The following is a 27,092-nucleotide window of genomic DNA, read 5'->3' on the forward strand; positions in this document are numbered from 1 at the left end:
TTGTCTTCTGTGGCCTCCTTGGAGCTGGTCCTGTTCCTCCTCCCTGGGCTGCTCCTTTCCCTGGTCCTCCAAGCCTTGCCTCCGTAAGTCCTTCTCCTCAATCCCCTGCCACCATATTCCCTTGAGTGTTGAGAAACTTCTTGGAGATTGAGAAAGGAGATTAAAAACCTTTGTGGCCTAGTTTTCAATGTTCACTAATATTTGCATTTCTTCTCCCCTCTCTGGGTGAATCAGTTCAGACTTTTTCTCTGAGCCCTGGGAGCCACCATGGGAGTCCCAGTCTGGACCTCATTGATCACAGATGTCCTGCCCAAGGGGAGTCACCCCCATCAGGCTCTGCAGTTTAGAAAGTGGCGGGAACAGGAGGCCAGCAGGCAGAGGCAGCAAGCCAACAGTGAATTAGTTTTTATCTCCCTTCTTTTATCACCTTGTCAATGTGTGCTTTCATATTTATTATTTACTTGTGCCTAGTCTCATTCCAAAACTTCTTTGTATTGGGTTATAAAATGCATTATACTATTGTAATGTATAAAAAAGTGAGCAATATGAAATCAGGCAAAAACTGGCAGGGTGAGACACCATCTACCCCAACTTATTAAAATTTTTTTTTTTTTAATTTATTTTTTCCCCCCAAAGCCCCAGTAGATTGTTGTATGTCACAGCTGCACATCCTTCTAGTTGCTGTATGTGGGATGCGGCCTCAGCATGGCCGGAGAAGCGGTGCGTCGGTGCGCGCCCGGGATCTGAACCCGGGCCGCCAGTGGCAGAGTGCACGCACTTAACCACTAAGCCACGGGGCCGGCCCTACCCCAACTTATTAACTTGCAAATGTTAGCAAGTGAGAGGGAATCATTTGAACCCTGAAGTCCCTTTTATTGGCTTTGCCTCATTGGCTGATATTTCCCCATGGCATCTAAATCCTCTCAATTCCCTCACCCTTCTTGTGTTACATGGAAAGAGACAGAGACTGTACACACCTTTTCTTAGAGGACAGGTTGAAAAAAATTGATATCGCACGTGAACTAGACTTATATTCCAATTTTAGGTGTTGTGGATGGGACCTAGTGATTGCTCCTGATAAACTCCTGTCTCCGTGGCCCTGAGCCTCCCTCATTCTTTATTTTTCTTTGGCGTACATCTCTCCACCTGACATGTTAGATCTTTACTTGGTTATTATTTCTTTCTGCAGTAGAGGGTAAGTTCTATGGCAACATGGACTTGGTCCATTTCATTCACTGCTGTGTTCTCAGCACCAAATTTAAGATTCTGGTGTGGTGTGCTCAACTCCTCAGTCACACTGGGAAATGTGAGACAAAAAGACACCAAGTTGTCATAAGAGATGGAGCAAAGAACTCTCTTATATTGGTGGAGTGAGTGTAAAAGGGTACAACCACTTTGGAAAAAGATCCAGTGGTTTCCAATAAAATTAAAAATACACTCACCCTACGACCCTGCAATTACACTCCTAGGTATTTACTCAAGATAAATCAAAACTTATTTCCACAAAAAGACTTGTACAAGAATGTTTATAGCAGCTTTATTCATGATAGCCACAAACTGGAAACAATTCAGATGTTCATCAACAAGTGAATGGATAAAAAAATTGTGATGTGTGCATACAAGGGAAACTACTCGGCAGCTAAAAGAAATGTACTATTGACATACACAACCCCATGAAGGAATCTTAAACACATTGTGCTGCTTGGAGGAAGGCAGAAAAAATGAGTACATATTGTGCTTTTTCATTTATTTGACATTTTAGAATAGGCGAAATGAATCTATGGTAGAAAAACACAAAATAGTGGCTGCCTCTGGGATTGGCATGATGATTGGAAGGAGTAAGAGAGAACTTTCTAGGTTGATGATAATTTTCTACGTCTTGATAGAATTCGGGTTATATGTGTGTATGCATTTGTCAAAACATGAGGAGTGGGGCCAGCCCCATGGCTTAGCCGTTAAGTGCGCGCGCTCCGCTATTGGCGGCCCGAGTTTGGATCCCGGGAGTGCACCGACACACGGCTTTGTCAGGCCATGCTGGGGCGGTGTCCCACATATAGCAACTAGAAGGATGTGCAACTATGACATGCAACTATCTACTGGGGCTTTGGGGAGAAAAAGGGGGAAAAAAAAAGAGGAGGATTGGCAATAGATGTTAGCTCAGGGCCGGTCTTCCTAAGCAAAAAGAGGATGATCAGCATGGATGTTAACTCAGGGCTGATCTTCCTCACAGAAAACAAAAAAACAAAAAAACAAAAACATGAGGAGTGATACACTTAAGATTTATGCATTTAAATGTATGTATATTTTATCTAAAAAGTACCCAAATATTTATTGAACTCTAGTTCTGAAGTGCTTACGGGTAAAGTGTAATGAATGTAATTTACTTTGAAATGCACAAAAAGATCCTGAGATGAGTTGACAGACGAATAGATGGATGGATTGTTGGATAGATATGTGATAAAGCATTATAGTAAAATTTTAATTGTAAAATCTGGATTTCATTCACTGTATAATTTTTTCAACCTTTCTATGTTTTTTCTGCATGTTTTAACATTTTCATAATAAAATGTTGGACGAACTGATAGTAAATTCAGGTCCAATTTGTGGAGATATGGATGTCTGGCTGTGTTATCCACTTAAGGTAAAGTGAAGGAGAATGGGAGTTATAGCATACCATCACCAAATCTCAGTAGAGGCTGGAAAAACTTCTAGGGCTAGTCATTTTCTCATTCTCTTAGATTAAGCTGGAAAGCAAAAGTGGGACATGCCCCTGGCACTGAGCCATTAGCCCAGGAGGACATTTAATGGGGTCTCAGAAACCAGAACAGTGCCCAAGTTTTTATTGATTGTTTATTTTTATTGTTGAGATGTATCACATATACAGTTATGTGCATTAATCTATTCTACAACCCACTACATATTTACATATGAATATACTTAGTAAATCACCACCTAGATTAAGACAGAGAACACTTCCACACCCCAGTAGCTCCCTTGTGCCCTGTCCAAGTCATAACCATCCCCCATCAGGTAACCGCTATTCCTACCCCTATCACTATGGATTAGCTTTGCTTATTCTTGAGTTTCATACAAGTGGAATTATGTGGTATGTTCTCTTTTGTGTCTGGCTTTTTGCCACTCAACATAAAATCTTAGTTTTCTTCTTTTTTTTATTGTTGAAAGATTATGCTATCATTTATTTTCCATTCTCCTGCTGATGGGTATTTGGGTTGTTTCTGGTTTTTGAGTATTATGAATAAAGTTGCTATGAATATTCTTGAACATGTATTTTAATGGACATACACACTCCTTTCTCTTGGTATAGACCTAGGAGTATAATTGCTGGGTAATATAGCAGCTTTAGTAGACAGGGCCATTTTTCCAAGGTGAGAGTACCAATTTTCACTCCCACCAGAAATGTATGAGTGTTCCAATCACTATATTCTTCTCAACATCTGATATTAATTTTTTTAAAAAAAATCTTAGTCATGTTGATGGTTGTATAGTAGTATATCATTGAGGTTTTATTTTGCATTTCCCTGATAAGTAATGCTTTCGAGCAGCTTTTCATATGTTATTTGGATAACCTCTTTCATGAAATGCCTGCTACTTTGCCTATTTTTTTAAAAAAAACAAGGGGATCATTTGTGTTCTTCTTACTAATTACTAGCTATTCTTATATATGTTCTGGATATGAACCTTCTGTTGTATATATGTGTGTTGTGAATATCTTCACACATTCCCCTTTTCACTCTCTTAACAGTGTCTTTTGATGAACAAAAGTTCTCAATTTTAAGTAAGTCTAATTTATCAATGATTTCTTTTACAGTTAGCGTTTTGGGGTCTTGTATAAGAAATTTTTGCCTTCTTCAAGCCAAGAAAATATTATCCTACATATTCTGAAGCTTTATAGTTTTACCTTTCATATTTAGGTCTATGAGTCACTTAAAATTAATTTTTGTGTGAGGTAGGCTATTCAATTGCTCCAGCACCATTTAGTGAAAAGACCATCCTTTCCCAATGAAATGCAGCAGTGTCTTTGTTGTAAATCTGGTGACCACGTGTGTGTCTGTCTGTTTCTTCACTCTCTATTTCATTGATCTATATGCCTATCTTTGCGCCCATATTTCATTTTCTTAATTACTAAAGCTTTATATCAAGTTAAACATTGTTATTCTTTTTCAAGATTGTCTTGGCTAGGCTTGGTCTTTTGCATTTCCATTTATATTTTAGACTCAGTTTGTCAATTTCCAGAAAAATCTTACTTGAATTTTTTTTTGGAAACCAACATTTTATTGAGCTCTCTCCACCCCTCAGAAATCTATTCCAGCAGATTTTCTTTTTGCCATGGGCATCACAGACAGGGAGGTGTGATCAGAACTTTCCCTGATGCCTGCCACATGACCAACCCAGGAAAGGAAGGCTTCTTCTTCAGGAAAGGCAACCATAGAGTGGGCTGGGCTCAGGAGCAGAGCAGGCCCAGCCAGTCTTGCCTCAGGCAGTTAACTAGTAACGACTCCAGGGATATAATGAATTAATTTCTTTCACAGAAAACAAGAAAAAACTAGTATGACACCTCAGTAGTGTCCCAGCACTCAGAGTTTAAATATAAAAAAGGGGTCACAAAACAGTTAAAAAGACAACAAAACCAACAGGGTCACCTCCAGCGTGGTAGTCTAGGGAGAAGGGCCAGTCCCATCCCCCGAGCTGACAGGGAGTGGGCATCACTGGAGGAGGTGGAGCCCCTAGCTGAGCAGCAGCAGCACCATGGACAGTACTGGCCCCTGCCATGATTGGGGGTCACCTTGTTCCTGAGAGTCAGGAAGTTCCAGAACCTTATGTTCCCCCTGAGGTTAGTGAGACCATCGATAAAACTTGTAAAAACACCCTTCACACCTGTCTGGTTGTAAGTGAAAGCCAAGGTGTACATTGGCATCTGGGGCAGCTGGGCAACGTGGGCAGCATCCATCTCAATTCCATCTTGTCCCAAGGAAGGCCAGCCACAGGGCCACGTAGTTGGGGTTGTCACTGTTGGAGGAGGACTCATGATCTACGTACTCCATGAGATCAATCATGCCAGGAACCTTCCCAGGTTCCAGGACATGCTTATACAGGGCACGTGTCCAAAAAGAGGTCCCCGGAGAGGGATACTGCTTGAGACATTTCTCTCCTGTTGGTAGTGATGGTGGCAGCATCTGTAACACTTGAGCTAGGAATCATATTGTCTACCCCTACCTGAATTTTATTGAAATTATATTGGTTCTATAGATCAATTGGAGAGAATTTACATCTTAACAATATTTAGTCCTCAATCCATAAACATGGTATACCTTCCCATTTATTTAGGATTTAAAAAAATTCTCTCAAAAAATGTTTTGTGATTTTCAGTGTAGTATTCTTGAACATCTTTTGTTAGATTTGTCTTTATTATTGATAGTTTTTGAAGCTTTTGAAAATGGTATTGTTTTCTGTTTTTATTTCAACTTCTTTGTTGCAAGTATATAGAAATTCAATATGTAAAACTCAAATGTATTTCTACATAGTTACCTTGATAAATTACTAATTAATTCTAATTGTTTGTCTATAAATTCTTTTATATTTTCTACTCCATCATCTGCAAGTAATGGTAGTTATATTTCTTCCTTTTTAGGTTATTTTTTAAATTTGTTTTCCTCGCCTTATTGCATTGGCTGGGATTTCCAGTAAATGTTAAATAGAAATGATGACAGTGGCCATCTTTGTCTTGTTCTCAAATTGAGTGGGAAGTACTTAATATTTCTCTTTTATATATGATGTTAGGCATAATTGTTGGTTTTTTTTTCTTTTTTTATATATACACTTTATTAGAGTAAGAAAGTTACTTTTTATTCTTTGTTTTTTGAGAGTTAAAAACAATCATGAATGGATGTTGAATTTTATCAAATTCTTTTCCTGGATCTATTAAGATTATTATATGGTTTTCTTCTTTATTTTGTCAATGTGGTGATACACATTCCTTGATTTTAAAATGTTAAAGAATTCTTGCATTTCTAGAATAAGTCCCACTTAATCATGATGTATTATTATTTTTTATATATTGCTGGATTTGATTTGATAATGTTCTGTTGGAATTCTTCCATCTATGTCCATGAGAGATATTGACCTGTACTTTTCATTTTTGTAGTGTCTTTGTCAGATTTTTGTATTAGGATTATGCTTCCCTCCTATGGCAAGTTGGGGCATGTTCTTTTTTTTTTTAATTCACTGAAAAAGTTTGTGTAAGATTGGTAATATACTTCCTTAAATATATGTTTTGAAAAATTGACAAGTGAAGTCATCTGGGACCAATTTTTTTTTTTTTTGGGGGGTATGAAGGTCATCTTGAAACCTTGATGTTTATTTTATCATTTAATTTTTTTTCCTTAGAAGGTTTGCAATAGTCCAGAACAAGAAGATTTTCCATGAGATCTTTTTGAATCACTTCAAGGAAAATAAAGTGGAAGTAGCAAATGCAATAACAAAGCCATTTCCTTTCCTTGAGAGCCTCAGAGACTGCTCCTTCACCACCAAAAAAATCTATAAGTGAAGTGATATAATACATCTCCTCCTGGTAACCCAGCCCCACATTAATTTACGTTTGGCATCCTGGATTCAAAACTTAGTGTATCACTAACTGGCTGATAGCCCTTTTATGCTTTTCATGGGAAGACCCTTTTAATCATCCTATAAGGTGGTGGTGACACGGCAAGCAGACTTCACTAAAGATACTTCTATTCTAACTGAAGCCCTTCTCTTCTGTGGCACATGTTGGAGTGGGGGGTGGATGGTGATGGTGATATGGCTGGGTTGAAACTTATGGACTTTGCAAATGCATTGCAATTTATACAATATAACAAAATAAAACAAAATTATAGTAATTAAGAGAACTGGGGCAGTATTCCATTATAATATTTTCTTACACCAAATGAAATCCCCAGAGAATTTGTGCTATTGTAAATCAAATTGCTGCCTTGCTATTGTCCCCTCCAATGTGTTTAAATTTTGTTAGGTGGTTCTGGAGTCTCAGAATGCAAGTAAATTTGATCTATTTCCTTGGGAAATAGAGGAGGAAGCCATCTCCCCACCGTGTGACTGTGCAGTTCCTTTTGTGCATTTTACAGCAAGGGCAGGACCATCTCCCTACTTCCTGGAGCCCTTTCAAGACTTCTCACACCTGGGGGAGGGCAGAGGTTGCTGTGCTGTCAACAAAATTGCTATAAGATCCGTTCTTGAAACAGCCCAGGCAAGATGAAAGCTCAAAAGTGAAGAGAAAGTGTTCATTTGTTATTTTAAGCAGGTGATCAGATATTTAAGAAGTTCTAAAGTGTTACATGAAAAATAGTAGTCTACCTACAATGAGAAAGAGAATGAGTATTCTGTACAATTGCTTCCTAGGTGTCTGTTTAACTTTGCAATTATTATATTTTTTTCCAACTATTATTGTATATGCTTTTTCCATTGCACTTTTTAAAAGGATTCTCAAGAAGCCTGTAGAAACTTGGTTCCTGTAGAGAGTGGTATATCATATACTCTGCCACCTTGAGAAGGCATTTGATAGTGACTTCTACAAGCCCTGTTCAGCAGGGTTCGTTTGAGGGAGTATCCTGATTTAATTCAGGTTCACAGGAGCTTCAAAAATGGTTATCAATTCTCTCTCCTCCCTTTTGGGATCCAGGTCTACTTTTCATACATTCATTCACTTAGTCATTCATTTGACAAGTATTCATGGAATGCTTACCACATCTCAGGCCCTGTGCTAGGCAGTGTGGGTGTCAGTAATTGTGGCCCAAACAGACATGTTCTCTGATCTCATCATTGAAATTATCAGTCAAATGACTACTCTGCCAGGGCCTAATTTGGGTTTAATTATGTCCTTTTTCCTTCTGGAAATGTGTGATTTATCCTCTGTCACAGGTGCCTGATAAAGAGGAGGCGCTCCTGAACAGGTTGTAACATTTTTCTAAGGTGACCAGGTTGTCACTGATTCCCACAGAAGGCTTTATCCGAGACAGTCTGGTGAAAGTTAAGTCTCCAAATAAACAATGGGGGAAATCACAAGAGCCCACTCAGCTTAGAAGGGCCAGCATGTGGAAAGGCATGGAAGTTAGGAAGAGATTTCAGGAAGGCTGAGCTGACGGATAGAGGCAGACTGTGCACTATCTGACATCCTAAATGAGGAATTGGAATTTTATTTTCACAGTAACAGGGAAGTAATACCAGTTCTTAAGCAAGGAAAGAAAAGAATGAAAAAAAAAAACTAATATAAAATATGGAGTGTATTTGCAAAAATAGTACATTGATTAAAATAAGAGCAATCTAATTTCTATACTGATACCCGTGTTAGAGAAAGAAATAGAGAGTACCAAACACGTGGGCACAAATTTCAAGTGAAATTTGCCCGGACCCCGTTTCGTGGTCCCAGTGTCCACAACACACGTGTTAGTTTCTGGGGCTCCCAGTGCTGGGGTGACCCGCACCTACACTCACTGCCGCCCACCTGACGCTGGGGAAGGTTGCAGTTGCTGCCTCTGGGACCCTGTTGTCCACAGGAGCAGAGAGTCAGCGACCCAAAGCTGAGAAGATGGGGACTGTGGTCCAGGGTGGAACACCCTTTTCTGCTGACTGGTCCCCACCTTCATCCCGTGTGCAGAAGCCCTCCACCCCAACCCCAATCCCGATCCCTCATCAGAACGTCTGTGCACAGGCCTTCTTCACCTTTTCTGGGCTTCAGGTCTTTTGTTCTCCTTTTATCTACCACTTGATTTTGCTGGGATTTGACGACGTGTCCTGGGAACCGTGATCCCCAAGTCCTTTCCATCTCACCTCCCATGGGCGTTGTCCCAGGAGGAGCTCCTGCCATCACCTCTGGGGCATTGCGGGCCCTACCACCTTCACCAGCATCTCCTCCTCCCTGGACTCCTTGCAGAGACCCACCCCTGGGCTTCTTGGTTTATTTCCTTCCCTCTAGGTTTCCTGGGTCACCTACATGCAGGGGCCCTGGGTTGGTGTCCTGGTTTCCCCTCTCTGGCAGCCTCCTTGGTCCCTGGTCCAGGTGTCTTGGGATGTCCTCCAGTGCAGCAATACGCACTTCCTGCTTGTAGCTTCAGAGAGTCTTTGCTTTGTTCCTGGGATCTGGGCTCCCTGGGAGATCTGTCCAGTTCCTCCTCCTGTCTTCTGGTTTGTTTCTTTGGGAGCCACTCATCCTCCAATTAAGCCAAACCCTCTCCTTGTTTAGCTGCATCTTTAATGGACTTTCTTTTTTATACACAAGGATCTCTCTAGGATATTAGCTCTTCTCTCAAGGAAATCCCTCTGTTTCTTTCCCTAGGGTTTGTAGAGTTCACAGAGACATTCCACTTATAGAATTTATATTGAGATAAGCTTTCACTCCTTTCTGATCATCTTGTTGGGTGACTAATTACTGTTTATAACTTTCCCACTGCTCCACCATCCTTAAAACCCAAGAAGCTCATCACCTACAGGATTTCAGTGGTTTTTGTTTTTTGGGTTTTTTTCTCTTTGTTGTCCTTGGGAAAGGGACAAGCAACACCAAATCAGGGGCCACTGAGATTCAGAGTGACCCAAGGGCCAGAAGTTCCCCACTGAAGTCTGTGGATTCACGCACAGTCCAGATATGTGATCATGAGGTGGTGTCCCTAGTCACTTGCCTGCATCCTCTAATTAAGTTCTTACTCTGTTCAGTGATCCAAGACAAATATTTTTCCCAGGAAAGTGATAGAGAAGAGACACAAAAATTGCCCAGCACTCAGCCAAGCTATGAGCGAGGTAATTATGGTGGGACGCAAACTTTGTTTTCTGGTTATTAAGAGGAAAAGGAGACAAAGGAACCAAGTTCTGGAAGGGAGACTATGATGCTGGAGAAGGAATACCAGAGGAACTTGGGGCAGGTAGATGAGTATTACTTTGTATCCATTCTAAAATGATCCGACTCAGTGTGGAATCCAAGACATAATTAGCAAGGAGTGGCAAAGAGAGACTTTCTGCCCAATAACCTGGAGGGTGGAATAAGAATCTAAGTGTGAATTATGAATTTTCACATAGAGACCTTCAGTGTGAAGCTGTGAAGGGCTAGAACTATGGGCTCATGGTCAGCATCAAAGAGGAGACTCTTGATGATGGTAGAAGAAGGGACTGATTTAAATGTGAGGGATGTTGTTCAAGGGCAGGAATATTCAAGGAGAAAGGCAGTCATATAGAGAGAAGAGAGGAAGCGGTCAGGATGTGGAGAAGAGGATGTGAGTACTTTGAGAGCGAGAGGAAGAGGGAGGGGAAATGACAGATGAGAAAGGCGTAAAGGACACAATAAAAACAACAATATTATTCACATCTCACTTGCCTGAGCATTTACTCTGGAAGTTGCGGGTCTAGTGCTCATGGCTGCCATTGGAAGGTAGCACTGTTTATGTGCCCCGTTTGCGGATAAGGAAGCTGATATCTAGAGACCATGTATGTAGTTGGCCTGAGGTCAAATGAGCAAGGATGAACCCAGGCATTCTGAACCCGGAGGCTGTGTTCCTTTTTTTTTAAAGGAGGTAATGATACCACCTCAACACATGGTTGACATAAGGGAAGACATGTCATAGAAAAGAAACCCTGTTGTAACTTTGAGTAACCTCTGATTAACTAGCCCAGACATGCTCTGTAAATTTTATGGCTCCTCTCAGCTGCTATAAGTTGATAACTTTGTTCTCTTGAGTTCCTTGGGAATGTGATGACCCCCAGGCAGAGAGTCTATGCTGACAACCATCATCAAGGACAACTGAAAGACCAGGGAATAGGGCGTTGCTCCGGTCTCTGATGCATATCCAGTAAAACCAAAGACTGTCAGGAACTAAGACCAGACGTCTGTCCCCACCTGGAGATCAGATGGATGCCCCCACCCAGATACCAGCTGCCTCCCCCACCTGGAGACCAGCCCCCTGTATAACTGGCCTGTAGTCTTTGTTCTGTAAGATGGTTTTTTTTTTTTTTCGGACATCGGTCGGCCATCTTCCCTCTTGCTAGCAGGCTGTAATAAAAAGTTCTTTCTCTCCTATCACTTTGCCTCTTGACTGTTGGTATGTCTTGTGGCAGGCAGACAAACCCTCTTTTTGGGCGGTAACAGCAAGATTCACATAACATAAAATTAACCATTTTAAAGTGTAAAATTCAGTGATATTTAGTACATTCACAGTGTGCAGCTGTCACCTCTATTTGTTCCAAAACATTTCAATCACCTCAAAAGGAAACCTCACACCCATTAAGCTGTCACTTCTCATTCCCCTCTTCCCACCAGGAGACGTTGATATAACTAAAAAGTGTATCTTTTAGTTTCTGTCGGTTGAGTGGGGGAAATCATGGACAGAGAGAGAGAACAAGAATGGAGCCTGAGATATAAGGTGGGGGAGATGTAGAGGAAGAGAGATGGGAGGGAAAATCGAGATAGCAGGGACTGAGCTGGAGAGCATGGCTGGAGGGAAGACAGAGACAGAAACACGAGGTGACAGGAGAAGCCAGGGAGACAGAAACCAGTGGAGGCCAAGATGCAGAAATATCCTCATGGGATAGAAGCAGCAATGCCTGGAAATTGGATCTTGGTGGAAAATTGAGAAAGAGAAAGAAAGAGAACGAGGTCTAACAAGATGGAAAGAGGCAGAGCAGGGCTTGGTTGGATTTCCGGTGGGGTTCTTGAGGCAGGAGAATGTCTTCACAAGGAGCAATTCACTTTCGTTTCCAACCTCAGAGTTCAATATGGCCATACCTTAGTCTATTTCCTGGCCACTGGCTCTGGCCTCTCCTTTTCTTTTCTCTCTCTTCAGTTCCTGGTAAATCCAAAGCTCTTGGAATGAAGAAGGAGAGAAGATGAGAAGAGTTGTGCAGCCCACAGCTGAATGGTGGACAAAGTAACTACAATTGAGTCCCACATTTTAAATGACCAGTTACTTGATTAGATCACTATGTGGAGGGAGGAGAGGCCACACACAAGAGCCCAGCCTCTGGCTACTTTCTAAGGTGTGAGGGAAGGAAGCTGAGACATGTGAGAGGCCTAGGGTACAAAATTTAGAGATATTTACCTGCACGAATCTGAGAGTAAGTGCCTCCTTAAATCTGGTGCCTTTGGCCTCTTGCTTTTCTCACCCTGGACCTTCCCTGGAGGCAAGAGAGAAAGGAGAGCTGAACTCAGTGGAGGAAGGTGACTGGGTGGAGAACATGAGGATAATGGGTATAGAAAAGATAGATAGATTGGGCCATCAAACAATGCATTATAGGGACGAGCCTGGTTTTACCTAAGTGGACATGAGATCCAAACTCTTCCAGGTTGCGGGGGTGGGGGTTGCCAGGGAGATAATTTTTATCCTACATACTTGCCAGATGTTGTCACAGGAACAAGCAAATAATGTGGGTGACTGTCATATTGCCACATAAGAGAGATGATTGTAGAAGACCTTTAGAAGGGAAAAGTTGGGGGAAGGGGCTCTGGAGGTGTAGTCAAAGCCAGAAGAAGAGACCTGCAGTGATAAAAGGGTGCAGCCTTTGAGACAAGGACAACACACAGCAAGACAACGATTGGAAGGACAGAAGCAGACAGAGGGTCAAGGGAAGCCCTAGAGAAACAGCGACAGAAGGGGAGGAAGTGAGAGACCCGGCAGAGAGGAGATGAAGGGACAACTCAAACAAGGGACAGTGACAGAAATCACATGCAGAGAGAAACCTAGGGGGCAAAGTCAATCCTAAGAAAAGAGCAAATGGAGAAGAGACACAATGAAACCATGAAGATGGAGATCTCAATTCAGCAGATGTCTGTTTCCTTTAGAAGGAGGAAAAGGAAATCATAATCAAACACATCGGCAAGTGTTAGTTGTTACAGGGTTTATAATTTTCATTAATCAGTTACTATTTCTTTTCCATGGATTTTATGAACAAAGTTCATTTGGAAATATATACTAGGTATAAGAGCAAATAAGATAACTCAATGTCAAAATGTACATTTTTTTCTACAAAAGATTCATTCTAATTGTTTGGTATATTTTTCATAAGTAAAAAACTAAATTTATTTTTTAGGGAGTTCTCACCGTCTGTTTTTAACAAATGTATAATGGCTCAAACACTAGAAGTCTATTTGTTACTCATGGAAACAATCTAAACAAGATCTCGGTTGGGGAGGGAAGTTGAGTGGAACTGGGTGCAAGTGGGGAGGGAGGGAGAGGAGAGAGCTCTGATTTACACACTCGTTCAAGGATCCATCTTCCAATGTTGCCCTGGGCAAGAAATAGAGGCAGAAGAAATGTATAGAAATTAATGGGAAGGATAACAAGTAGAAAATTGAGGTGTAAAAAAAGGCAGAGCAAGACATAGCAGAACTGTCCATCTTGGGTCAATTTTCTCAGCTTCTGGTGATTGTGACTAAAGCAGCATTAACCTCAGGGATTAGTTGAATTCAAAGAGCAGACTAGAGTGCTGGGACTTACATGATTTTCCCTGGTCTTTCATGATTTCCTTATTAAGGAATTTCCTTCTATGTTGGCTCCTTGGCCGCACACTGAGACTTCCAAGGGATCTGATTCTTTTGTACAGAGAGCAGCAATGACTGGAAAGGAGGGCTGCCGAGGAGACTAGGAGCCTCTAGGTCATCATCTAGAATTATCAGCAGGAACATCAAAGAGCTGACTTAAGAGCATTCAGGAACAGAGAATTATATAGATGGTAAAAAGAAATGTCCAACTAAGATTGCTAAATTAGGTATATAGCTGGTTAACTAACTATACCATTTTTGGGTTAACTTCTCTACCAGTCTATTAAGTTATAATAATGTATTAGTTTCTGCAGTTTACCTCTAACTTTACCAGGCTAACTGTCTGAACCTTTATCAGTTATAAATTGGTAATCAAATATAATGTAATATTTTCCAAGAGTGGCAGATTATGGTCAATCAGGCTGTTAAGAAAAATTATCCACACTTGGCAATAAGGCAAAATAAGGCGTGTCCTGATTTGTAATTTACTATTAATTAGGGCCCTGTCTTTGTGAAATTACATGTTAACTTATAGATTTTTGTTCAGTTGAGAGGCAAATTGTTTGGTAGAAAAGATCACCCCAAAGATTATGGTTTTATTGCCTTGTAGGACATTAAGCAGTTTTGGCTTTAATTGAGGAAACTTGTTTCAGCCAGCATGCCTTTTTCGGCTAACTTTATAAACCTGTGTTCCTTGAATTCTATGTTGGTGAGTCACACACATTGCAATTAATAAGGAAATTCATTAATTTATTCAGAAAACATCAGAGGCAACTATTTGAAAATAAATGTTGGAAAGGGGAACCAGATAGCTTCTAGCTTACCACCAAAAATTGGGTCAGGTAAGGCACGCAGTCTTGGGTTTGAGGATTCCAAAAGTCTGAACTCATAGCTACTTTTTCCTGATGACTTTTACTCTGAGCATCAAACACATGAAAATGAATCAGTGATACTAAAATCCCGTTCTATGCATTTCCTTTATTGCATGTGCAAAGGGACAAGAAATTATTATAAATTCATATTTAACAGAATGAACACTATTGATTAAATAGATGTGCTCATATTTTTATGTTTTAGAAATATACTCATAAAATGACATCTTTTTGATTACTTATTGCCATGCCTATTAATACTGAAGTCTGCAGATTTTTGCACATTGTTTATTAGATTTGTTTCCATGTATTCTTTTAAAAAATTTTTAGTGGTAAAAAATACATATAAAATTTACCATCTTAACCATTTTTTAATGTGCAGTTCAGTGGTATGAAATACATTCATAGTGTTGTACAACCATCACCACCATCTTTCTCCAGAACTGTTTTAATATTGCAAAACTGAAACTCTACACCCATTAAACAGTAACTCTCCATTTCCCCTCTCCCTCCAGCCCCTGACAACCACCATTCTTGTTTCTGTCTCTATCAGTTTGACTACTTTTAGTACCTCACATAAGTGGAATCGTACAGTATTTGTCTTTTTGTGACTGGCTTATTTCACTTAGCAGATTGTCCTCAAGGTTCATCCACGTGGTAGCATGTGTCAGAATTTCCCTCCTTTTTAAGGTTGACTGATAAGGAGGGACTTACTTCCTTCTCAATCACATAAGAAAGCTTTCAACTTCCAATCATTAAGTGTGAGGTATGTTGCAGGCATTTTATGGATGCCCTTTACTAGATTAAGGAAGTTTCGTTCTATTCATAGTTTGCTAAGCTTTTTTAAAATCACAAATGAATGTTGATTTTTATGAAATGCTTTTCTGAATCTATGGAGATGATCAAATGGTTTTTCTCCTGTAATCTCTTAATGTGTTGCATTACATTAATTGATTTTTTAATGTTAAACCTATCTTGCATTTCTGAAACAAACTCAGCTTTGTCATAAGAATTATACTTCTTAATATACTACAGGCTTTATTTTTTATTTTTGGGAGCTTTTCAACCATGTTCACAAATGAGATTCTTGTTTTAAAGCATTAAATTCTTGTTTTGCCCCTCATCAGGGTTTTGAATCATAATTATTCTGGTCTCACAAAAAAGTTAGGTGTTATTCTATCTGTTTCTCGTCTCTGGAAGAGTATGATAAAGTTTGGAACAATTTCTTCCTTAAATGCTTGGTAAAATACACCAGTGAAGCCATCTGGACCTGAAATTTTAATTGGGGAAAGGTTTTTAAATTATAGATTCAATTTCTTTTTTAGTTATAGAACAAATCAGATTTTCTATTTTTGCATGTGTCTGTTTTGTAAGTTGTGTTTTTTCATTTAAATTTTCAAATTATTTGGCATAAAGTTGATCGTAGCATCCTCTTAATATATTTTAATGTATTTAGGATACATAGAGAAATACTCTATTTTTATTCCTAGCATTTGTTTTTGTGACTCCTACCTATATTTTTTTATTTTATTATTATTATTTTTTTTTTTTTGAGGAGATCAGCCCGGTGCTAACATCTGCCAATCCTCCTCTTTTTTGCTGAGGAAGACTGGTCCTGGGCTAACATCCATGCCCACCTGCCTCCACTTTATATGGGACACCGCCACAGCATAGCTTAACAAGCGGTGCGTCGGTGCACGCCCAGGGTCCCAACCGGCCAACCCCGGGCCGCCGCAGCGGAGCGCATGCACTTAACCGCTTGCACCACCAGGCTGGCCCAGACTCCTACCTTTAAAAAATGGTCCAACTTGTCAGGGGTTTGTTAACTTGAGTTTTTTCAAAGAATCAGCTTTTGGCTTTAACTTTGTTGACCTTTCCTGAATGCTTGTTTTCCATATCATTGGTTTCTTTTCTCATCTTCATTTTTTTCTTATATTTACTTTCTTAGGATTTATTTCACAATTCGTTTTCTAGTTTTTTTGAGATAGATCATTGATTTCCAGTCTTTCTTCTTTTCAAATATAGGAATTGAAGGATACAATTTTTTCTTCTAAGTTTTGCTTTAGGTGCATCCCATGACTTTTGATGTGATACTTTTGTCATTCAGGAAAAGTTTTTCTAAGTTCAGTTGTGATTTCTTCATTGATCCATGAGATATTTACAAGTTTATTTCTTAATTTCCATGTATATGGGAGATTTCCTTTTTGTTATTGACTTTTAGCTTTATTTTACTACTCTCAGAGAATATACTTGGCATGATTTCAGTCTTTCAAATTTGAGACTTGCTTTATGGCCCAACATTTGTCATTTTTACATATCTTCCATGTGTACTCAAAAAGAATGTATATCTACCAAGATCAAGTGGGATGCAAGGATGGTTCAACAAATGCAAATCAATCAATGCGATAGACCACATTAATAGAATGAAAGGTAAAAATAACATGATCATCTCAATAGATGAAGAAACAGCACTTGACAAAATACAACATCCTTTCATGATAAAAATGTTCAACACAGTAGGTATAGAAAGAACATACCTCAACATAATAAAGACCATATACGAGAAGCCCACAGTAAGCATCATACTGAACGGTAAAAGGTTGAAAACCTTTCCTCTAAGATCAAGAACAGACAAGGGTATCCTCTCTCACCACTCCTATTCAACATAGTACTGGATGTCCTAACTAACTAGAGCAATCATGCAGAAAAAGAAATAAAAGGCATCCAGATTTGAAAGGAAGAAGTAAAATTGTATCTGTTTGCAGATGACATGATCTTATATATAGAAAATCCTAAAGATTCCACCAAAAAATTATTAGAACTAATAAGCAAATTCAGTAAAGTTGCAAGATACTCATCAACATACAAAAAGCAGTTGCCTTTCTATACACTAACAATGAAATCTTTGAAAAAGAAATAAAGAAAACAATCCCATTCACAATTGCATCAAAAATAGTAAAATACTTAGGAATAAATTTAACCAAGGAGGTAAAGGATCTGTACACTGAAAACTACAAGACTTTCATGAAAGAAATTGAAGAAGACACAAACAGATGGAAACATATCCTGTGTTCATGGATTGAAAAAATTAATATTGTTAAAATGTCCATACTACCCAAAGCCATCCATATATTCAATGCAATCCCTATTAATATTCCAATGGCCTTTTTCACACAAATAGAAAAAACAATCCTAAAATTTGTATGGAACTACAAAAGACCCTGAATAGCCAAAGCAATCCTGAGAAAGGAGGAGGCACCACACTTCCTGATTTCAAACTATGCTACACAGCTATAGTAATCAAAACAGGATGGCACTGGCATAAAAAAAGACACATAGACCAATGGTACAGAACTGAAAGTCCAGAAATAAACTTTTACATAAACAGTCAACTAATATTTGACATGAGAGCCAAGAATACTCAATGGGGGAAAAGATAGTCTCTCTAACAAATGGTGTTGAGAAAACTGAATAACCACATGCGGAAGAATGAAATTGGATTCCTATCTTATACCATTCATAAAAATTAACTTGAAATAGAATAAGACTTAAATGTAAGACCTGAAACCATAAAACTCCTATAAGAAAATGTAGGGAAAAGCTCTTTGACATTGGTCTTGGCAACGATTTTTTGGATATAACACCAAAAATGCAAGCAACAAAAACAAAAATAAACAAGTGGGACTATTTTAAACTAAAAATCTTTTGCACAGAAAAAAAAAATCAACAAAGTGAAGAGACAACCTACAGAATGGGAGAAAATATTCCCAATCCATAAATCAGATAAGGAGTTAACATCTAAAATATACACAAAACTCATACAACTCGATAGCAAAAGAACCCAAACAATCCAATTACAAAATGGGCAGAGGAACTGAATGGACATTTTTCTAAAGAAGACATACAAGGCCAACAGGTACATGAAAAGGTGCTCAACATCACTAGTCGTCAGGGAAATGCAAACCAAAACCACAATGAGATCTTACCTCAAACCTGTTAGAGCAGCTATTATCAAGAAGACAAGAGATAGCAAGTGTTGGTGAGCATGTGGAGGAAAGGGAACACTGTCCACTGTTGGTGGGAATGTAAATTGGTGCAGCCACCATGGAAAACAATATAGAGGTTCTTAAAAAAAATTAAAAGGAGAACTGCCATACAATCCAGCAATCCTACTTCTGGGTATTTATCCAAAGGAAAGGAAATCACGATCTCGAAGAGGTCTCTGCATTCCCATGCTCACTGCAGAATTAGTCATAACAGCTAAGACAGAGAAACAACCTAAGTGTTTGTTTATGGATGAATGGATAAAGAAAATGTGGTATACTATACAATAGAATATTATTTAGCCATCAAAATAAGGAAATCCTACCATTTGTGACAATATGAATGGACCTTGAGGGTATTATGTTAAGTGAAACAAGCCAGACAAAGACAAAACACTGTGTGATCTCACTTATATGCAGAATCTAAAAAACATCCAGAAATAGAGAGTAGAATGGTGGTTGCCAGGGGCCACGGGGTAGGAGAAATGGGGAGATATTAGTTAAAAAGTACAAACCTCCAGCCACAAGATGAATTAGTTCTGGGGATCTAATATTCACTGTGGTGACTATAGTTAACAATACTGTATTATATATGTGAAAGTTGCTGAGAGAGCAGATCTTAAATATTCTCACCACACATACAAATTTGTAATTATGTGAAGTGATGGATGTGTTAACTAACCCTGTTGTGGTAATCATTTTGCAATATATACATTAAAAAAGAAAAAGAATTTATTGTTACAGTCATGATGGTGTTTTGAGTCTCTTTCTATCACTGTCTCCTTGAACCCTCTATTCAACAGCCTGTGAATGGACTGGCATTCCCCTTTTGCAACTGCACAGGTACTCTAGTAAAAGGCCCTTCAGGTCTCTTTGGAGAAGATTGGGGATTATTTGTTGTATGTACTTGTGGCATATAGAGTCTTTCAATGAGTGGGTTCCAAGTCCATGAATTAGGTTAGATCTAAAAACTGGCTGAGTAATCTCAGTTTCCCTTTGTGGTAGTGGATGTAAGTTTTCTTTCTTCTTGGAACTCTGTGGTTGTGTTGTCTTAGATGCCCATGAGTCAAGGTGTCCTAATTGCCATTCTGCCTTTGCTGCCCATTTTTGTAATTACATCCACCTTGCCCCTGTTGATTCTGTGGTACTATCTGGCATTTCCCTTCTGGAATTCTATCAGCCCTATTCACACTAGGAAGTTTCATTATGTGGTACCATCTCCTAGTGTCAACTCTAGTTTACAGAGGACAGGCAAAAGTGAGGTTCTCAAAAATGCCAGCACTCCCACACCAAGGCATTTCTTATTGCTTTAGTGAAGGGAATGTCCTCTGGGCTTATATGGGTGATGAAGCCATATGGCATGTTTTCTGATCTTGTGTAATATGCCCATTTTAACCTTCTTACCTCCCTGAGCCTTCTGACTCCTTCTTCAATAATATGCCAAGGCATTTGGGGCTTCTCCACTTCATTTATAAAATGCCATCCTGTTTTCCAAGTTTCAAGGAGCCAACTCGGTCACAGATAGGACCAGCTCCAGATGCCCTCGCAAGTCCCTTATACCCTGATGCAGAGGAGAGGGCTTCCATGTCAATGAAGTCTCCATTATCCAATCTTATATTCTACCCTTTCTGGCCCAACACCCTAAAAATCCACTCCTACGAGTGTTTCTCTGTTGTTCCCAACACATACTAGCCAGGTCTTGCGAGGCTATGCTGTGGCAATAAACAACCCTCAAGTTCCAATGGCTTACACAACAAAGTTTACTTCTTGCTTACTCAAAGCCCACAGTGGATCTGGGAGCCCCTCTAGGGTGGTAGTGAATACATGTTCCAGCCTGTTTCAACATTTAGGCTCTGTCATCTCAAAACAAGGCCTCCATAATCAATGTGGCAGGAAGAAGTGTGCATGGAGAATTCTCACTGCTCTTCTGTGAATAAGCCTGAAAATGACATATGCCACTTCTGATCATACCCATTGGTCAATGTACGAGTCATTTGGCCCTGCCTAATAATGCAAGGGGCTAGAAAATTTAGGGGGATATTTGTGATATCTGGTGAACACTACTGCCTCTGCCACAAATAAAAATGGTAGACTGGAAAAAAACTAATTCTAGATAATGATGGAAGAATGAAGCCACATTACCGAATCCACCTAACCCAATAAAGCAAACAAAAAAAAGAAGTTAAAAAGAAAAGAAAAATGAAAATTTAAACAATAAATCTAAATGAAAAATATAACTTTATTAGGAGGCAAAGACTGGAACTAGAATATGCTCCAAGAGAGCGCATCAAGGATAAAATATTTTGCTTGGTCTGCGATGAGATTGATCAGTTTTTCTGGAGGACTGTAGTTCCAAAAAGTTTATTTTCTGGCAGGATCCCTGAACTTTTTACTTGTTTAGGAGACCATCCCCCTTGCAGTCATAACATGAGTAACAGGAGATAGAGATTTGGACACGTTTGTTTCTGAATCATCTCTAAATAATTTCGTCAATTGTAATAAGAAACTTTTCTGACTAGGTCTACCATGAGATCGAAACTGCATCTGTTACCCAAACCTCTTCTGTTAGACGGGTCATCATGGCAATTCAGGCTCCCAGAATTAAATGAGGGTCAGTGTTCAATGATCCTTTAAGGACACGGGAATTTTCCATTTTCCAGAGCATTGTTACCTTGGAAAATAGACATAGGTCTCTCTGGGAAAGGCTGAGAAACATATCAAGCTTGGTTTTTATGGCCTCCATTTGTCTCAATTTCCATCAGCTAGCTGAGCAGAGAACTAGAATTGCTCCCTTTTGTTTGAATTATCATTTTGAATACAGGATCCTTACTATGTGTAGCCACAATGATACATTCGTGTGTCTCAGACACGATTTAGAACACTTTACAAATTCATTTAATCTTCAAAATTATCCACTCCAACAACAAAATTTCATTATTGAATGGAGAAATGTTGTGTTGGAGACTCAACTTTGGAAACACCTGGAGACAATAACTTCTGAGGTTGAAGTACTTCCCTGAAGGGTGTAGTGTATGCTCTGAACCAGCTACCAATATGTGGTACTCTTTTTCCCAAAATAAGAATATATTAGGTCTGGGAACCTGTCAAACAAGGCTGACGGATTTGGCTGGTAAAGAAATCATGTGCCCTTTTTAGAGTCAGACAGTTTACTACTTACATACACAGCAAAAGCAAGAAGAGCAGAGGTTCCGTGTCCTTTGTCCCACAGAGTAGCACCACAGCAAAAGGGGATGTGGATGACTTATAATGAGTGATAGTACACATTCATGTTGCAGCTAAGCAGTTTTACAGCCTGCAGCTGTACCCTAAAGAAAGAGGCAGAAGTCCTCATACTTCATCAGAACTTGGAGCACGAGGAGAGAGTACATCCTAATAGCCTCTAGAAGATAAGGTGGTGAGTGGGAAACGGCCTTGTAGCAGCTCCTCACAAGCCTCCCACGTTCTCATGTTCTGAGTGGATCACAGCGCATCCTGCCAAGATCTAATTAGATCAGATCGTCTGCAGTTGAGTCTTGCCTATGTGGTCTATATAGAGACATGCAAGGTCACCAGGATGCCGCAGCAGAGCCATTCCCTTACAGAACCAAGAATTGTCAGAAGTTTTAGTGCCCAAGTGAAGAATGCTTCCATCAGTCATACCAATTATGATTCTGTGAATTGAAAATTGGAAATCCTATGCACCCATGACGGGACTCCTGATGCCACTGGGTATGAGGCGAAAAAGGATGCTATCCTGGGGCCGGCCTGGTGGCATAGTGGTTAAGTTCACGTGCTCTGCTTCGGTGGCACAGGGTACGCAGTTCAGATCCTGGGTGCGGACTGAGACACTGCTCATCAAGCCACGCTGTGGTGGCATCCCACATACAAAATAGAGGAAGATGGGCACAGATGTTAGCTCAGGGCTAATCTTCCTCAGCAAAAAGAGGAAGATTGGCAATGGATGTTAACTCAGGGCTGATCTTCCTCACACACACACACACAAAAGGATGCTATCAAGTATTCAGTAAGGTAATCAGTGACCAAAATATATAAATAACAATAGCTTTCTATAACAGACAATAATCAAAATAATAACAAAATATAATGGGAAAATGTCACTTTCACAATAACAAGCAAAAAGTATAAAATATCTGAGAATAAAAAAAAAAGACATGAATAAGTCCTGTGTGGGGAGGAGAAAAGAAGAGAAAACTTTACAAGAACCCACTAAAAGATCCAAATAAATGGAAGCACATGATATGATCCCTTAGAGAAAGACTCCATATTTTCTATCATAAATTTCACTCCAAATTATTCAATAAGAGAACTTGACAATTTAAAATTTTATTTAGAAAAATAAATGAGCAGATATGGCAACAAAATAAGTTTGAAAAAGAAGTATAATATGATGTTGTATGTATAGTGGGACCATAGGCACGTTATCATGTAGCTGCTGGAAGCTCTGAAGGGGGAAACAGAAATGGGCTATATTATCAAACTATGGGCTCAAACTGAGAACTGTTTTTACTTATTTCCTGAATTGCAAAAATGTTTTTGAAATTAGTCTCAAATTTGGCCTCTAGTTGAAGTCCCAGCCTGACGAACTTCTGGTCCTGAAAAAGGAAAGACAAAAACAATAATAGCCATTGCCAATGAGTGTAGATTCCCAAAGTTTCAGATCATACGGGGCTTCATTTTAGACTATCCCAAACGTCAACTGAGAATTAATCCAGTTAAGAGTAGCTTACGTTCCCTGATAGCTTGATCATTTCTCTTTATCCGGAAGACAGAGAAGCAAAAATAGTACTATATTGCCATCTAATTTTTCATCAGAAATATATTGATTGATTTAATTTTACAAAATTTTGGTTTTTTGATTTTGAACACAGCACATATTACTTGTAACAATATGATAGTACAGAAATGTCTAAGGCAAATTCATGGTGTCACCTTTTTTCCTTCATTCTCATCCCTGGAGGTAATCTCTGTTAACTTTTTGATACAGCACTAGGAAATTCGGATGTAAAGAAATACAAGATTTTGAAATTTGAGAAATTTGATTTGATGTCTTCCTTTAGAGAAGAGAAACACTGGTTGCCTTTAAAATGCACTTCTATCTCTTGTGGAAGGGAATAGGTCTGCAGTCTACTGTTGTCTATGGGGGGAAATCCACTATCTAGAGATGAGTAAGCTCTGAGGTCCTAGGGTAATGTTTGCAATGACACCTTGTGGTTTGTTGTTATTTTCCCTTCTGTAGAGTATAGGGCTTTTAGAATACTTCTAGAATTTTTACTCCTGTGGGCTTGCCACATCATGAGAGAAGTTGTAACGTTTACCTGATACAAGAAACTGAAAGGCAAAGTGACCTAATTGAAAGAAAAAGGGGTGCAAGTAGGGCCACTTACCTTGTAAAATGCCCTGTGGTTCTGAAAGATGAGGCGCACATCCCGCACAAAGCCCTCCACTCGGAGGTACATCTTCTTATTCAGCTTTTTCTTGATTTTATTTAACCACATGGGCTTCCTCTGGCCCCAGGATGCCTCTTTACTCTGTTGACAAAAGTCCCAAAGGGCAGGCTCTTAGCATGGTTCTACCTTCTACAGACTTCCACTGTTACGGACTGAGTGTTTGTGTCCCCCACTCCCCCCCAAATCGTATGCTGAAATCTTAACCTGCAATGTGATGGTATTAGGAAATGGGGCCTTTGGGAGATAATTAGGTCATGAGGGTAGAGCGCTCACGAACAGGATTAGTGCCCTTATAAAAGAGGTCCCAGAGAGCTCTTTCTCTCTCTTTCCACTGTGCGAGGATACTACGAGAACTTGGCAGTCTGCAACCTGAAAAGAGTGCTCTCACCAGAACCCGACCACACTGGCACCCTGATCTCAGAGTTCTAGTCTCCAGAACTGTGAGAAATAAATTTCTGTTGCTTAAGCCACCCAGTCTATGGTATTTTGTTATAGCAGCCTAAGTGGCTAAGGGCTGACTAAGTTGACTAGGACATCCATCAACAAGGCAAAGAGAATGACAACTTGTACCCATTGGATTCATATGACAAATTCGACAAATGTCAGTTTTGGGCTTTGTTGCTGTTACTTACATAGTATGGTTCTGAGGCAAAAAAGGGGCTTTCTGAGCAGCAATAGATTTTCAAGAGGAGGAACTCACATTTCTGCAAAAGATCGAGGAGATCTTAAGTGAAAAGCAGCTTGGAGAGAATGAACCCTTATGCATACTCAGACAGAACACACAACTCCCAAACTTGTGGACTCTGACACAAACATGGAATGGAGATTTTCTTTGGAATACTAATTTTGGTGTTAGGTCATGTGATCAAAGCACAGCAAAGGGACAGCAGTTTGCCTTTGGGCACCATTCTTCCAACCCCCTACAAGACTGTGCTTCTTCTTCCAACTAAACACAAAGGAGGAGGCTTCAGGTTCACCTGTCAACTCACCAACTTCTCCTCATACAGCATCTGCTTCTTCAGGACCTCAGATTCCTGATGACGTCGTTGGCTGTCTGAGAACCTTTCCTGAATAAACTTTACCCTGCAGAAGAGGCAACTCCATGGGTTCCTGAGAGGTAGAACATAATGTGAGCAAGGGCAGGTCCTCTGTGAATCAGTCACCATTCCTATAGCTGCTAAAGTCTTCTGTTTAAGAATGACTAATGGTTTCCACCTTGTATCCAACTTCTCTCTTGGAGGCGCCTCTGCACTAGAGCCCCTTTTGGGCTCAATCACCAAAGACACCCCTCCCACCAATAGTGGTAGCAGGGCTGACAGTCTGTTGAGTGAAGTGCCATGGTGGGTGACGGACTCTCATCCACCTCAAAACTTAGGCTTCCCATATGACCCACTGTGAGCTTGGTAATGGGCCTGTCTGCAGAGTCGAGTATTGGAAGTCTGTGCCTTAAGCATTGGAATCTTGGGCCTCAACAAGCCATCAGACCATAGTAAAAATTAGGAATCCAGCTCTCATTTATCCACTTTGCTGAATAAGCACAGGGCACAAGCTATAGGCATCCTCCCCTCTGGCACTGACATATCTATACCTAGAATCTGTGCTGCAGAAACTTCTTGGAAGGGAAATCGACCAACTGAGTGTCAGATATCTTCCTTTTGCCGCTAGATTCATTCTCCGCTCTTCTCTACCAGGCTCTCTATGCTGAGAGACTCTTTATAATCAGGTGGATACAATGATTCATCCTAGAGATGTCATTTAGCCTCTCTCCTGGGCCACCCCAGTGCTTGCTCAAGAGGCCCATTACAAAGTGCCCATGGTGCAGGGATGGAGAATATATGTGGGCTCAACAGAAAAGTGGATTTGTCTTCTGCCTCTGCAGATTGCCCAACTGCAGATGTTTATGCTGAATTCCTGAAATGGCACCATTCCCTGGGAGCTACCTGAGAGTAGGTGGATTACATTAGATTCTTCCCATTATGGAAGGACAATGCTCTGTCCTCATAAGGACAGACACATTCCTGGTAGACGTTGTCCTCTGCCCACACCACCACTTATAGAATTGCCTTATCAATCTCCATGTTATCCTACATACCATCACCTCTGATACATTTTACAGCAAAGGAAATACAGCAGTGGGCTCATACCCTCAGAATTCAGGGTCTTATCATGTCCCCTGTGACCCAAGGTCAGCTGACTTGATAGACTGCTGGGATGGCCTTCTGAAGGCTCATCACAGCTCCAGCTTTGTCAACTTTGTGATATTCCCATGGCAGGTGGAATATGCTTTAAACCAGAAGCCAATGTATAGTGTCATCGCCCCATCAAAGTGCAGGGGTCTGAGAACCAAGTGGGGAAGATGGTGGTGACACCTCTTGATATTACATCTCAAAACCACTTGAAGAGTTTTTGCTTCCCATTAATCTGCTGCTGCCAGCACCATTAAATAGCTCTGGATCATACTTCTGGATCCTAATACTTAAGAATACTGCTCCCTCTGCAGCAAGACACATACAACCAGCAAGACACATACAACTTGCAGGCTGAGTGTGCATGGTGGGAGGAGCTGTGCCACAAGAAGGAAGGGCAAGAGGGGGCCGGGTCTCACTGACCTGTTAGCATCTATAGGCTGGATGTAGCATTCCTTATGAAAGGATCTTGAACAAGTATCACAGCAGAACAGCAGTCCCCTTCTTTGGCATACCTCACATACATTTGAGTTTTGCGGCTGGAAGGGGAGATAATGTAGACATCACTGGGATTAGTGAGACCCTGGAAGGTCAACACATTGGAACTCTAGAACACATGGCCTTTGCTTGTGTACCAAGGTGACACTTGTAAATTTCTCTCCTCAAAATATTAAGGAAGAACATTGAGCAGAGATTCCAGAAGAAGACATCCTGGTCTGCGGCAAAGTTCAAGAGGAAGTGGCTGTGTTTTAGACCAGAAAAATTTTCTTTATGAAGACAAAGATTCTGACACAGAAAGGCTAGCAACAAAAAAAGGATGAATTAAAGGTGATCTGAGAAATTTATTATTCTGCTGGCAAAACCTGGCTCAATACAGTGCCTTTTCTAGTTGTCTACATTGCATCATCTAAATCAACTCATTGAAGAGTGATTTACTGAGAATTTAATATGATGGAATAAACATCTGAGATATCATTGCATCCCATTTTCTC

At 40.1% G+C, this 27,092-nt stretch overlaps 1 protein-coding gene and 1 pseudogene across 4 annotated transcripts in view; both read right to left on the bottom strand.

Annotated features, from left to right (window-relative positions):
• Positions 1-4,724: 4,724 nt before the first annotated feature.
• On the bottom strand, positions 4,725-5,163 carry LOC147912305 (bcl-2-interacting killer-like; annotated as a pseudogene).
• A 17,608-nt stretch (positions 5,164-22,771) lies between these two features.
• Positions 22,772-27,092, bottom strand: part of SP100 (SP100 nuclear body protein) — a 91,955-nt gene continuing 87,634 nt past the window's right edge. For 3 of the 4 annotated variants that reach the window (XM_087424711.1, XM_087424710.1, XM_087424709.1), the window contains 5 exons: positions 26,524-26,639; positions 24,904-25,024; positions 24,547-24,618; positions 23,852-23,995; positions 22,772-23,059 (listed from right to left, as the gene is read on the bottom strand). In XM_087424711.1, coding sequence (XP_087280837.1) covers positions 22,940-23,059; positions 23,852-23,995; positions 24,547-24,618; positions 24,904-25,024; positions 26,524-26,639 — 573 coding nt within the window. In that variant the 3' untranslated portion in view covers positions 22,772-22,939. Of the gene's footprint in view, positions 23,060-23,851; positions 23,996-24,546; positions 24,619-24,903; positions 25,025-26,523; positions 26,640-27,092 lie in introns of those variants that run through there. The other variant, XM_087424712.1, reaches the window with a different exon arrangement.

This window comes from Ceratotherium simum, chromosome 37 (assembly GCF_057802395.1).
Source record: "Ceratotherium simum simum isolate JZ-2026a chromosome 37, ASM5780239v1, whole genome shotgun sequence".
Lineage (NCBI taxonomy): Eukaryota > Metazoa > Chordata > Mammalia > Perissodactyla > Rhinocerotidae > Ceratotherium > Ceratotherium simum.